Raw genomic sequence first — 13,964 nt, forward strand, 5'->3', positions numbered from 1 at the left:
GGCAGTGGGATACCAGGTGCCGCATACCCATGGATCATCCAGCAGCTTGCCCCATGGCCCAAACAGAGTCAGGTGGCCGGCAGGGGTCCAGCAAGTGGCATGTGAGGCAGCAGCGGATATGTTTGGACATCCCTACCCATGATCTGCCACAGTTACATGTGAACCAGGGCATAAGCTTGGATTATGATAGCTGGAGTTTCCAAGGGGGCAATATTATACATTTTTAGACAGAAAAAAGTCCTATATGCTGGCTGAGGCATGCTGGAAGTTGTAGGACTTTTCTCTCCCTAAGCATGCATAGAATGCAACCAAAGTCTGTTAAATTGAACAAAGAGGTTGTTTTATGAATGTTTGCTGCCTTTTTGTGAACCGCCCAGAGAGCTTCGGCTATTGGGCAGTATAAAAATGTAATAAATAAATAAATTATTGTATTGGTCTTTATTATATGAATTGTAATGTTGTAAGCTGCCTAGGGAGCGCTCCTGCCCCAGAATCTATAATTCCATTCCACTAATATATTTTGTCTGTTAAAGCTGAGCATATAGCTTTAAACAGCTGAGCATATAGCTTTTATGTTAGTGTCTAGATCTGTCTTTGGATCCTTAAAACAGATTTTTTTTTTCCTGGGGGCAATTCCAGGAGGTTGGCAGTAGCCCGGATTAATTTTGCTAGCCCAACACAATAGAAGACACACCCTGCCTTCATAGACCCTATGTCCTCTGCCACATTAATTTTGAAAAGTAAGTATGCTCTTCCCTACTTAACTGACAGAAATTTACATTAACATCTGTCCTGTAGAACAGAAGATATTGCCAACTTTCTCAAAGTTAAATCAGGACCAGCTGTCTTAGTACACACACTAAACATCTGTTGTGCCTACACTCCTCCTGAGAAGTGTTCCATATTTAATGAATGAATGCTGGTGATCAGTTTTACAGTGTTTTAGCCTTTTTAACTACCAGTGTTCTTGCAGAGGAGCCTGGCACTTGTTAAATTATGGGAAATATTTATTTTAAGTTAGGTTGCAGCTCTTTGGGGATTGTGTTGCATCTATATATATATTGTTACATTGTTGTAATTCACCTTGACACTGTGGATATAGCTGGATATTATAATGATATTTGCCCATGGTTGATATGGGAGTGATCTTACCTGCTCAAGCTTGCAGACTGCTGCTGGCTTTATTATCCAGGCAGACCCAGGGCCTTGCAAGACCAGGCCTTAGCGCGCCTTCCGACCCGGTTTCCCTGCTGTGCGTGCACATGACACACAGGGGAATCCGGCGGCAGGCCGCGCTGAGGCCTGGTCTAACGCGCCATAAGCGAATTCGCTTATGGCGCGCCTTTTCCCCAGCTCCGGCCTCAGGCCGGAACTGGGGAACGTCTAGGGACTTCCGCGGCTTTTCGCGGCTACTTGCTTACGCGAGTAGCCGCGAAAAGCCGACCTGCCTGGCACAGCGCTCATACGAGCGTTGTGCCCATCGGCCCGGGGGGGGGAGAGGGGAGGGGGAAGGATGGCAGGGTGGGTGACAAGGGGGCAGGGCGGGTGCGATCGCGCCGCGCGCCGCCCGAGCAAGCAGGCGAGCGGCGCTTGCCCGGGCAATGCCACCCCATGCCAAACATTGCCCGGGCAAGCGCCGCTCGCCTGCTTGCTCGGGCGGCACGCGGCGCGATCGCACCCGCCCTGCCCCCTTGCCACCCACCCTGCCATCCTTCCCCCCCCCCCCATTTTTTAAAAAACCCACTTACCTTTGGGCCGCACCCGGCCCCTTTAACAACAATAAAAAAATGGCGGACGCTGCAGGGACTCGACGTCCCTGCGCGTTGTGTGTGTGGAAGCCTGGGGGAGGCGCGCTAACGTTAGCGCGCCTCGGCCCCGCCTCCCTGCTGGCGTAAGCCGGCAGGTCTAGCAAAGCCCCCAGGTACTTTAACAATGTGGGCCTTTATTATTATGACACATGGGGGAAGACTATCTTCTGAGGAGTTGCATGACACAATGCTCAATTCCAAGGCCTGCACTAAGACAGACCTCCAGAAAAGAAACTAAAACTTTCAGGCTCTTAAAGACATATGCACTTACATCACAGGTATAAATATGAATAAATAATTGCTTAACAAGAACGTAAGTATCTTCCATATGGTATGAATGTGACTGTGATACATATCACATACCCATTAGCAATCACTTGCTGTATGCTTCACACTCATTTCTGAATATAAATAAGTGATCCATAAAATTAATGGTGTGTAATGCCATTGAAGTTTAGTTGATTTCCCACAAGAATCCCAAATTCCTTTTAAAAAATCGACTTGCTTTGAAACTATTAGTAGGGATCACTGCATATTAATTTGTTTAATTTTCAACATACAGTGTTTTAATCAACTGTTTCAAGGGGGAAACTGAGATAACCTAAGGGTAATGGCTAATGTAGTTACTGGGACATTGGAACCTGCAGTTATAGAATCTTCGCACAGAAAAATGAATAAAAGCCCTGAGAGACTTCATTTCTTATGTTGAATTGTTTGTACACTGTCACTTGCAACCAAGTGTATTTTGTGTATGGATCCCTGCATTGCAGTGAACTCTGGAATTGCCATTTAAAATAAATAATGTATATTTTAGAACATTACTAATATCAGTTTTCTATTATATTTCTTGCTCCATATTCTCAGTGCAAAGGATATCATAAGTGTGGTTTAGTTTTATATCAAATTAACTGAAGGGGGAACATGTTTGAAATGCTTTATACCATCACACTCAAGTTGGAGCGAATATTGTAAGGAGAGATACAAATTCTCTTTAACACTTACTTAAAATATAATAAACATTAATGTAGGTTTTTTGTTCAATGAGAAAATGAATTGTTAAAAGAGAATGGTATATTTCACTGAATAGATGTATGTAGACTATGAATGCTTCCAGACTAGGCTTTTGGTGTGCAATCACCCTACATTGTCCAAGGAATTTTACAAGTTGTCCAGATAGTGTCATCTTCCATTTCCAATCTTCTTGTGTCTTCCCATCAGTATTTCCATCTTTTTTCTTATCCCAAAATATCTGATAATGAGAGAAAGACAAAATAGCTGCACAATGCCTTTTGATTGGTAGCACTTGGACCCATTTATCTGGAAGCATCCCAATTCCTAAACTGTTTATTAATGAGATGGCTACCAGAGTAGTGCCCTTTGTACTGTTAGCGGCCTGACCATGGCTTAGCATGTAATCTGAACAGGCCCATTGGCATTATGAATGTATAATGCAGTTAACTATCTACTATCAATGTAATATTTTTAGTATTGTATTTCCCTCAGCACCAATGTCTAATTTGAAAGGTACCTGCGAATGTGCAAGTTAAATAGTAGCATAAAATCTGTCTTGGTCATATATATTATACCTGGTTATGGTGATGCTTTTCCCACTGTGATAATAAACTAATTTCTTTTTCTGGTTTGGATGTTGCTTCTTCTTTTTTGGATTGACACCATTTTGGGAAAGCTAACATTACATGGTGAGCAAACTCTGTGGGCTTGTAAAGGCTTCTAGTCCTGCAGTCTGTGGTGGATTGATGTCTTTTGAAGGAGCTAATTTGGATGGGGACTATGTTACTTTAGGTCCACCCCCTGGATTCACTTTCTGCTGTGTAAGGTCATATATTTTTGGCTTATGGAAGATCCATCAGTACCTTTGCTTTGCAAATATCTATAGCTGGGCAAGTGTTAGGTTAGGGATTTTTAATGCCCTTTATCCCATGGAATGAATCATGACAGCAATTTTGAACTCTTCAGGCTATTTAGTTCTAAGGAGTGGTATACTTGATGTTTCTGCTCCCACCAAAGTTGCCTGTTAAGCACAGATGCACATCCATAAATCCACTTGACAGCAGATGAAAATAGAATTACTAGTCTTTGTATTGGATCTACACTAAATTAGTTGAACTTGGGCTCTATTGAAACTAATGGGACGAGTTAGTCATGATTTACATACCATTGCTTTAACTTAGCCTGGATGAATTTAAACTTAATGCAGTGAATGAATTTAAATTTAGTCTGGATGTATTTAATATAATCCAGTGAATTTAAAATACTTGAGCTATTATAAATGTTTTAAAATGCCTGGGTCCCTTAGAATGTGTTTTGGCAGCAAAGTTGACAACAGACATATCTGCTGGGGACAGCATCCCACAATTGGGATGCCGCTACTGGAAAAAAAAATCCCCCTTGTAGATATAAGCTTTATCTCCAAGTGATGTAGTATTTGAAGAAGGGCATTGACCAATGATTTTGCCATGTATGTAAGTTAAAATAGAAGGAGTTGCTTCTTCCTGGCTTTGCAAAAACATAAAAAAAATTTTTTGACGAACTCTGACCATAATAAAACATTTGGGGAGATTGGGAGGTTTCTGGGAGCAGCACAGAGTATACTAACCGTGTTTTTAAATGCACACATATAGCAAACAAAGTAGAACTGATTAAAGTGAATTGTGTTATAGAAATTTTGATCTGCCCAAATCTTAAAATAGAAATGCTATACAGAATACTAAGTGTCTGGTTTATATATTAGCCACCTATTTTCTAAGCCAGTTTTTAATAATCAAAATAAGCAAAACCATGTAACAATTTAAGTAATTATACTGTGATTTAGGGTGACCATATGACCGGATTTGCCCGGATTTGCCCGGGTTTTTGATTACAAATCCGGGAGGGGGAGGAGAAATCCGGATTTTTCCAAAGAGCAGCTCTAATGGGAATTAACTAAAATGCTTATAACTCCATCATTTTTTAAGATAAAGACATGAAACTTGGCACAATGGTAGCTCTTAGGAAGGGCTTTAGTCATACCAAATTTGAAACAGATCGGATTTTTTTAAAAATTGAGGTTTTAAAATTATTATTTTTAAAATCGTCATTTTTAAAGATAAAGAGCTGAAAGTTGGCACCATGATAGCTTTTAGGTAGAGCTTTAGCCATACCAAATTTGAAACAGATCTGTTTATCCATTGATTTTTAGGAATTTTTTTAAATTTGAGGATTTAATTTTTTTTTAATTATTTTTAAAGATAAAGAGTTGAAACTTGGCACCATGATTGCTCTTAACAAGGACTTTAGCTATGCCAAGTTTGAAACAGATCTGTCCATCCATTGAGTTTTAGGATTTTTAAAAAAAGTTTGAGGTTTTAAAATTATTTTTTAAAAATGACATTTTTAAAAGATAAAGGGCTGAAAGTTGGCACCATGATAGCTCTTAAGGAGAGATTTAGCCATGCCAGGTTTGAATCAGATCTGTTCATCCATTTTTTTTAAGGATTTTTTTTAAAGTTCAAAGTTTTAAAATTATTGTGTTTTAAAACTGCTGGAGCCATATACTTCGAACTCAGGTTGTCAAACCTCCTCTTTGAGGTTTTGCATATTCAGCAGTTTCAGCCCTTGGCATTAAGGGGATCTCCAGTCTTTAGGTAAACTACCACAACACCCACCCTAATGTTAGAGTAGAGAAACTTGTGACAATTATACACAAGCGTTTTAAAAAAATTGAAATTAAAAAAAGCCAGCCATGCGGCTGGCCAGTAGCAAACCCTGTTAACAACAACAGCAGCTTGCAATGAGTGAAGACACAGTCAGAAAAGATATTTGAGGGAAGGGGAGACTGTATCACACAAAGCATAGCAAAAGCTTCAAAGTACATCAAAACCTACAAAAGTAGGAGTGAGTGAAGTTAATTTCAGATACATTGAATCTCTCACTTGTTCTTTATTTCAGTGATTTTAACATTGAAATGCTATGTAGAACAGATTTGTCTTAAATGTGTGCTGTAAAATCAGACATGTGACCAAGGCTATGTTCGGGTGGGCACCCCCCCCTTGGTGCTGGACACGCCCCCTTGGGGGCCGACCATGTTGTCCTCCTTTTTGGTTTCCAAAATATGGTCACCCTACTGTGATTGCATTGAGGTTTTGACACCTTATTAATTTTGCTTCACAGATTAGGTGAATAGCTAGATTGTCCATAATTTGCCATGTTAAAATCCAACATACCTAAAAGTTTGAAGATGGTTCTTGACCCAACACTCACATTGAATATGGAGGTGGCTTTGGTGCCAAGGGGTACCTTTTTCAGCATCACTTGATAACATCACCTACAAACCTACCTGATAAAAGAGGGCCTTGCTACAGTTACTTCCAGGTTAGCCCACCAGAACCTGCTCTACACTTAAAAAGTATTTAAAAAGTGCAGTTAGTTCCCAAAACGCTGTTACTACGGCATTGACTCAAGCAATCAGTTTGATCAGTACTATTGCTTTTAGACTGTGGCACCCACCCTATGGAATGCCTTCCCAGTTGAAATTCGCCAAGGGAGAGAGTGGCCTTCCTTGGTTCCCATGCTACTTTTACAATCTTCTCTTCTACATTCTTTTGTGAAGAGGCTTTCTTTTATTTGTGACTCAAATAATTATGAAAAAGGGAACATTTTAATTAAATTTGCATGTGTTATAGCAGGCATCCTCTTAGAAGAGGCATCCCTCCTGTGTCAGAGAAGGGAGACTGCCTCTTAAAGATGGTGCTGCTAACAAACAATTGTATAAGAAATAATTGTTTTTGCAAACTTGCTGTCTGATTAATGGCCCTGAGTTTCATAAATAAATCCTGTTGATAATAAAGTGTTCCACCCTTGGCATTATCTCAGGGAGATATTTGGAAGCAAATACATTAAACAATATTCATTAAATAATTTGTACCCTAAAGGGAAATACATCATTAGCCCAAACAACTTGTAATTGTCAAGCTTTCTATCCTCTAAACTGGGGGAAATGGTTTCTATAGGAAAAGTATTTGTGCAAGATTAGTTTTTGTATATTTACTTTCTATATTTAGTAAAGTACACAATAAACAGTACTGAGCTATGATTATCTCTCCATTCCCTCTGTATCATTAGAAATAGAAAATAGAGTTCAATATCTTCACAAACAATGAACTTGGGACAATGGGCATGTCTACACTATGCCTTATCCCAAGGAGCGTCCTGGGATCATCCCTGTGCATCCACATAACGCATAGGGGATCCCGGGGGCAGGGAGGGATGATCTTTCCATTTCCAAGGGATAAATGGGTGGCTTCGTCTCGGCTCCTCGCATGGTCTCAGGATCATCCCGAGACCACGGGAGGTGTGGGCACCGTCCCAGTTTTGTCTCAGCTCCTTGCGAGTAAACGCAAGGAGGTGGGAACCGCAATGGGGCATGGAGCTCTTCAGGCGCTCTGGGCCCATTGTGTGTGTGTGGGGGGGAAGCGGGATCAGGGTGGTTTTTTTTAGAGAAAAACACACATTTGCATTGGAGCACTTGTGCACTTATCGTCTGTTTAAAAAAAATGGTGGGCAGGACATCCCTCGTTCCTCCTGGGATGTCGCGCGTGTGTCTGTCCAAAGGGGAGGATCTCACGAGCAGAATATCGCGAGATCCTCCCGGAACACTGGAAGGTGTAGACATGCTCAATATCTTTTAAAACTTTCAGCTAGGATTTGGGAACTGGTCTTTTAGAGGATCCTGTGTCATTTTGGTGTGTGTTGATCATGGTAACAAGGCACTCTGGCCTGGTCAATGTGAGTAAATATTCAGTTTACATTCTTCAGCTCTTCTAAGGTAAGGGGGCTCCATGAGGGTGGCTTGCCCACTATCTGAAAAATCCTGTCACTGGGGCTGGAGGATGGTGTTGAAAGTGTTTCTTATCTTGTCAAAGCCTGAAACTCATTGTTGGTTCTGATTAACAGGACAGGAGAAAGGTGTGGGAAAGCGTGCTGGGCTCTGACCCTTGTTCTGTCTGCGACAGTGGCCTCAGTGATGGATGGACAGGTGGGGTGGGTGGGCAGTAATAGGGGATTTTTCATCTCTCTCCTACTCATCATTCTTGATGAGCCTTTAGTTCAGCCTTGCCCAACTTGGTGCCCTCCAGATATTATGAACTTCAACTCACATTTGTCCAAGACAGCATGTCCAATGGGAGTTGTTGTCCAAAATGTCTGGAGGGTACCAGATTGGGAAAGGCCACTATAGCTGGTGTCAATATTTATGACAGCCCAATATTAATTGCATTTTAATCCTTCAGCAATTATTTATTTATTTATTTAATTTATTTAATTTATATACTGCCCCATAGCTGAAGCTCTCTGGGCAGTTTACAAAAGTTAAAAACAGTGAACATTAAAAAGTATACAAAATTTAAAACCATCAAAAATATGAAAACAACAGTATAAAACAACAGTATCATTTAAACAACTGTCCTTCAGTGTGAGTACTATGGTGATTTTTTATGTGTTCTCAATATTTATCTATATAACCAGTATTTTTAATTATTAATTGGGAAGAACGCAGTAGCATTATTTGAATGTGTGTTTATCCTGGCCGTATGGTTCCAACACACTGTGTTGTTGTTGTTGTTGTTGTTGTTGTTTTAAAAAATAGGAATGAATAGTGTGAGGTATAGCCTACATTCTCAGAGATAATAATGCAGTTTGTGACATATATGACAAACATCTATTTCAGCTTTCCAGGGACCTTGCTGTTTTCCAGCTGTTTACCCTTGAGATGTAAAATGTTAATTTGACATAGACTAGCAACACAGTATGATGTGAGCATCTGCGTAAAAGGCTGCATATATGGAGCATGCCCAGTGATGTGAAAAGCCTCTTACCCCACCCCCAACACACACCCGAGCTCTGAAGAGATGAAATGAACTTTGCACTTGCAAATGTTACATTTTGCATGGGATTTGTAAAAAGGTTCTTTTATAAGCACTGTATTTAATCAGTAAAGAATAATGAGAGCAACGAAGGCAGTTAAAAATACGAGCAACAAAGGCAGGTTGTGTGCTTGTGTGTGTGCGTGTGCTGATGATTACATCAGTATAGCATCTCTTACAGTATACTTGGTCTAGAATTCCCCCACCCCCCTGAATTAATGAAACATCTTTGCTTTTTGGTGCCATGGGAAAATTAAGAATTTCACTAGAACAGAGAAACTGAGGACTTGCAAAGCTGAGGAAAGAGCTTGCAGCACAGCATGGATAGGGAAAGAGCAGTGATTCTGCGGTGTTCGGTGTGCACATGTTTTATAGAATCAGTGCTGGGCTCTGCAGCTGCGGACAATAACTAAGCTGTCTGGCTAATGAAGGCCACCTGGATCAGGCTTCTGAAAAGAGCCAAAGGAGGACGGTTGAAGAATTCTGATATCTGTGTAAGCTTTAAATTTCAATTTGCTGGCATAATTTGCTTTGCAGGTGGGGTGGGGGAAGGACTGCTTGCATTCATTCTCTTTAAATTAACAGGTTTTCATTCTTTTGATTGCAACTCAGAGGTTGGGGGGTAGGAATCAAAGATGTATGTTGTTTACATAGTTATTCTGTCATTGTGACCAGAGGTTGGACATGTGCTTGACTCCAGACATGTTCTGTCAGCTGTAATATGATTTGTGGTCATTTCTGTGTTTTTGCTGAAGAGCTAAGATAGATTTGAGCCATGTTCTTTTTTTTTCTGATGGGGAATGAGAGTGTCAGGTTGAAGAGGTGCTCTGCAGTTAAGATGGAATTTGCAGTTTAAAGCTGAGGTTGTAGTCCTTGTCAGGAGTAAGGATTGATCTTACCAACTCTGAGATTTTAGGCTGAATGTTGTCTTTAGTGAGACTCAAATGGCCTGATTCATGGCTTTGCTTATCTAAACCTATCCTTGAAACAGCTGCATGTCCTTCAGCCCTGCACTGCACCATTGGTGTTACTCCACAGAAACTAGCTCTGCATAGTGAAAGGAATATACCAATCGGAATGAAGAGGAAACAGCAAACACAGAGCTGGAAAAACAGCCGAAAGCTGGTTTTCAGAATGGCTTCAGGATCAAAAAAATGTATATGCTCATTATTTTTCTCATTGATGCTATTGGGAAGCACAGGGTTACTTTTTTAAAAAAAAATTAACAAGGATTTCTGTTGACATGCTGAAAAGGAAGATAATGAAACCATTCTGAGCTTTTGTGATTAATGTGTTGATGTTTTTAAAAAAGCAACACCATTTTCTTTATTTTTAATATTTTATCTTCTTCTTGTCCAGGGTTCGGCGGACTCCTACACCAGCCGTCCGTCTGATTCAGATGTATCTCTTGAGGAAGACAGAGAGGCAGTGCGGAGAGAGGCAGAGCGACAGGCCCAGACACAGCTGGAAAAAGCAAAGGTAAGGTGCTTCTTCACAGTCTTGATTTATGGGAATGTTGTTTCTAATAAAACCTGATGTCTGCTGAATTTTCAGTAGCATATGTATGAGAAAGATACAGCACAAGCTATTTATGTTGTTGTGCTCTTATTCCTGTGGTACTTCTACAAAATAAGTAGTTTGGGGAATGTAGCTTGAGTTCTCTTAAGTATTTTTTTCTTCAGGAGTATTTTAATATTACACGTTAAATCACACACCTAGTGGAATGTTACTTTCCATAAAATATCCCAGAATCTTTTATTAAATTGAACATGGAATGCCAGCTACTTTACCCACTGGTAATTCTGGACTGTGAATATAATTGTACAGTGCCAAAGACTGTATGATAATATCCTTGATAAAAGGATATTACTAAAAAAGAAATAAAGCAAAACAGTTGCATCTCCTCAATCATGCTGCTGTTATTTGATCCCTTAAACCCACTTATTCCCTTTCTTATATAGCCTAGTATAATACTTCCAATGTAATTTTGGTTAATCAGATCCATCTATGCCTTTAGCTTCTCTATTTAGAATATAGTACTTAACATCTATATTATTTAGTCACTTGACCTGATACAGTTTCTTAAAATAACTTTTTGCTCTTGAGTATTCTGCATACTGTTTCATTCTATTTCTTCCTTCCCTTAAACCCACGTATATTTTTATTTTAAAACTGCTCATCCCACCTAATTTCAGATTGTACCATGGCTTAACATTAAGACCTAGAACAAAAAACAAACAATTACTAGAAACAATAGAATATATATTAAAAACAGCACCCAAATAAAGGGCCACGCTAACAAGTAATCTAGTTATTCCATACTAAATACTCTTCTTAATGAGAAGGCTTTGCACCTCCCCCACCCTGAACAATTAAGTCTATGTTTGTCTGTTGTTACCTTTTCCTTCTGTCAGTTGTATATTTTCAGTTTTAGTATATTGATGGTAGTTGTGAAATGGTTGGTACTCATTAGCCAGGAATAAAATGGCTAAAGTTTACCTAGGCCAATCTTTGGCAGAATCATCAGATTCACTTTCAAAAACTAAGATACACTGGATCAGTGGTAATTTTTCTATAGAGTTTTTTGGAACACTGTATTTCTGAAATGATATTTGCACATGCCATGTGACATTCTTGAGTGATGCGCTGTTTTGGGTCACTTTATTTCCTAAGTATAAGCAGCTCCTTGAAGGCCTATAGACTTTTTCAAAGATCACAAAAAACAGGTGTAGTTTTGAGATGTAATTTCAGGCTGGCAATATCGATAAGTTTCTTGGAGAGCTGAGGCCAACCACTTACTCATTAGACCCATGCCCTTCCTGGCTGATTAAAATTGCCAGATGGCCACATGGATGATTAAAGTCAAAAATACCTCCCTAGAAGAGCGCTGTATTCCTAATATATATAAGGGGCACTGGTCAGACTTCTGCTTAAAAACTTGACCCTATCAACTTGGATAATTATTGTCCGGTATCAGGCTTGCCTTTTTTGAGTGAGATGTTGAATAAGGGCAACTCAGTTTTGGCATTCTTGGAGGAAATTTATTGTTAAGATCCTTTTCGGTCTGTATTCAGCCCTTGTTTTGGGAATGAAACAACCTTGGGCATCTTGGTGGATAACCTTTCCTTGTAGCTAGACAGGGAAAGTACATCCTTGTTGGTTCTGCTTAACCTCTCAGTGGTTTTCAGTACCACTGAATATTGTTTCCTTCTGGAATGCTGAATATTGTTTTCTTCTGGGAGGTCAAGTAGAACTAACAAGGATGCACTTCCCCTGTCTAGGTTATTCAACAAGATGTTCAAGGTGGCTGGTACGGAGCTAGGAGGTACCATGCTGTGATGGCTTCAGTTCTGTATGGTTGGGCATTTCCAGAAGGTGGTGCTGGTGGATTATGGCTCAGCCGCATTGCCATTGGCTTATGTGATTCTGTATGGTTATATTTTTTCTCCCCATACCATGTAATATATACATTAAACCACTGGGAGAGGTCATCCAGGGTTTGGGGGTTAGCTGTCTGTAATATGCTGACACTCAACTCTATTTTTAAACTAGTGCCAAGGAAGCTATGAAAGAACTGAATCTGTGCCATGGTGCAGTTAAGGATTGAATATGGGCTAACAAGCTGAAGATTAATCCAGAAAAGACAGAAGTACTGACAGTTAGTAGACCAGTTGATTCAGGAATGGAAATACAGCATATATTGGAGGGGGTTTACTCCCTTCGAAAGACAAGCTTTGCAGTTTAGGGTTGATCCTGGACCTAACATTGTGCTGAGTATTACTATTGCTAGGAGTGCTTTTGTCCAGCTTTGTTTGGTGTGCCAGTTATGTCTCTTATTGGAGAAGGTCAATGTTAACAAAGATACAGATGCTTTATTCACATCCAGATGAGATTACTGTAATGCTCTCTACATGGGCTGCCTTTGAGGAGTGTCCAAAATTTGCAGCTAGTGCAACATGTGGCATGACCAGAATGCTTTCTGATGCTTGCTGTTTGGATCACATTATACTAGTCCTGCACATGTGCTGATTATTATGTAAACAGCTTGGTGTCAGGATATCTGAAGGGCCACCACCTCCCACATGAACCAGTTTGTCAGTTGTGGTCATCATTAAGCCTGCTCTGTGTCCTGCCATCCAGGGAAGCTGGCTTGGCGGTGACACAAAACAGAGCTTCTCAGTGGCAGCGCCCCTGTAGCAGAACTCTCTCCTGAGGGAAGTTCAACTGGCTCTGTCTTCAATGGTTTTTAGGCAGACAGCCAAGTCATTTTTATTCTGCCAAGCTTTTAATGGTTTTTAAATGGTTTGTTAATCCTTTTCTTTTGGTGCTTTTTTTTAAAAAGTGATTGTCTTAACATCTTTATAGCTCTCAATTTTATTGTATTAAGATATATGTTTATAGTTGTAAAGTATTCTGGGGCTCTTTTTAGAGCCAAGTAGTGGTATATAAACATTTTTATTAATAAATTTATTCTGAAAATCCAGACAGTCCGGTAAGGGCTCCTGAGCTATCTCTTTTTAAGGTTTCCTGCTGAATCCGGAAGAAATACAGTTGTGCTCTCAGCTGCCTTGCTCTTGGTTTAGTTCTAAAACTCGGAGATAGAAAGCTGTTAAAGAGGTAGCACAATTGGGGTCAGTAACTCTCACGTCTCCCCATCCTAACTCCCCTGAGACTAAGGCATCTCAGCTGGCAGAGGTTGATAAACATACATATTTATGAAATTTCTCCCTTCACTTTTAACTTGATGATGCAAGTCAACTATTGTATGAAAGAGAACATATTTCATTCAGACTATCAGTAAAATTAAACTTTCAAAGAAAAAGATTTAATATAATATGAACTTAAAGAAAAAACCTGAGTAGCATTAGAGCAGTTAACTGCTAAGCTGATGCATCTCTTACTGATGAGTAAATCTATGTGAGTGTTGCTATGGGAATTTGGCTTAGTGATGCTGGCTTGAATGCATGGACAGCCCTTATGTAATATTCATGACCTCTAGCAAAGCTGCCATAGGAGTTTAAAGAGGAACTGCCAGCAGACCGTGACTTTTTAAAACTGTATTTCCGTTCATCAAAACAGTGTTCTTATTTCAGCTGGTTGAAGAATAAACTTCAAGTCTGACATTGTCTCTGACTGTGAGACAACTTGTAAACAGCAGAAGTATTGGCAGTGTCAAGCTGCTACAACAATGGTGTTTCAGTACTACATAAATGTTAATGATTTAAATCATTTGCAC

At 39.9% G+C, this 13,964-nt stretch overlaps 1 protein-coding gene across 2 annotated transcripts in view; it reads left to right on the plus strand.

The window, feature by feature from the left end:
- Positions 1–13,964, plus strand: part of CACNB2 (calcium voltage-gated channel auxiliary subunit beta 2) — a 171,268-nt gene that overhangs the window by 106,271 nt on the left and 51,033 nt on the right. The window contains exons 1-2 of one of the 2 annotated variants that reach the window (XM_063127466.1): positions 9,118–9,222; positions 10,088–10,207. In XM_063127466.1, the coding sequence (XP_062983536.1) occupies positions 9,154–9,222; positions 10,088–10,207 (189 nt within the window). In that variant the 5' untranslated portion in view covers positions 9,118–9,153. Of the gene's footprint in view, positions 1–9,117; positions 9,223–10,087; positions 10,208–13,964 lie in introns of those variants that run through there. The other variant, XM_063127457.1, reaches the window with a different exon arrangement.

Source organism: Elgaria multicarinata, chromosome 1 (assembly GCF_023053635.1).
Source record: "Elgaria multicarinata webbii isolate HBS135686 ecotype San Diego chromosome 1, rElgMul1.1.pri, whole genome shotgun sequence".
In the NCBI taxonomy this organism is placed as follows: Eukaryota; Metazoa; Chordata; class Lepidosauria; order Squamata; family Anguidae; genus Elgaria; species Elgaria multicarinata.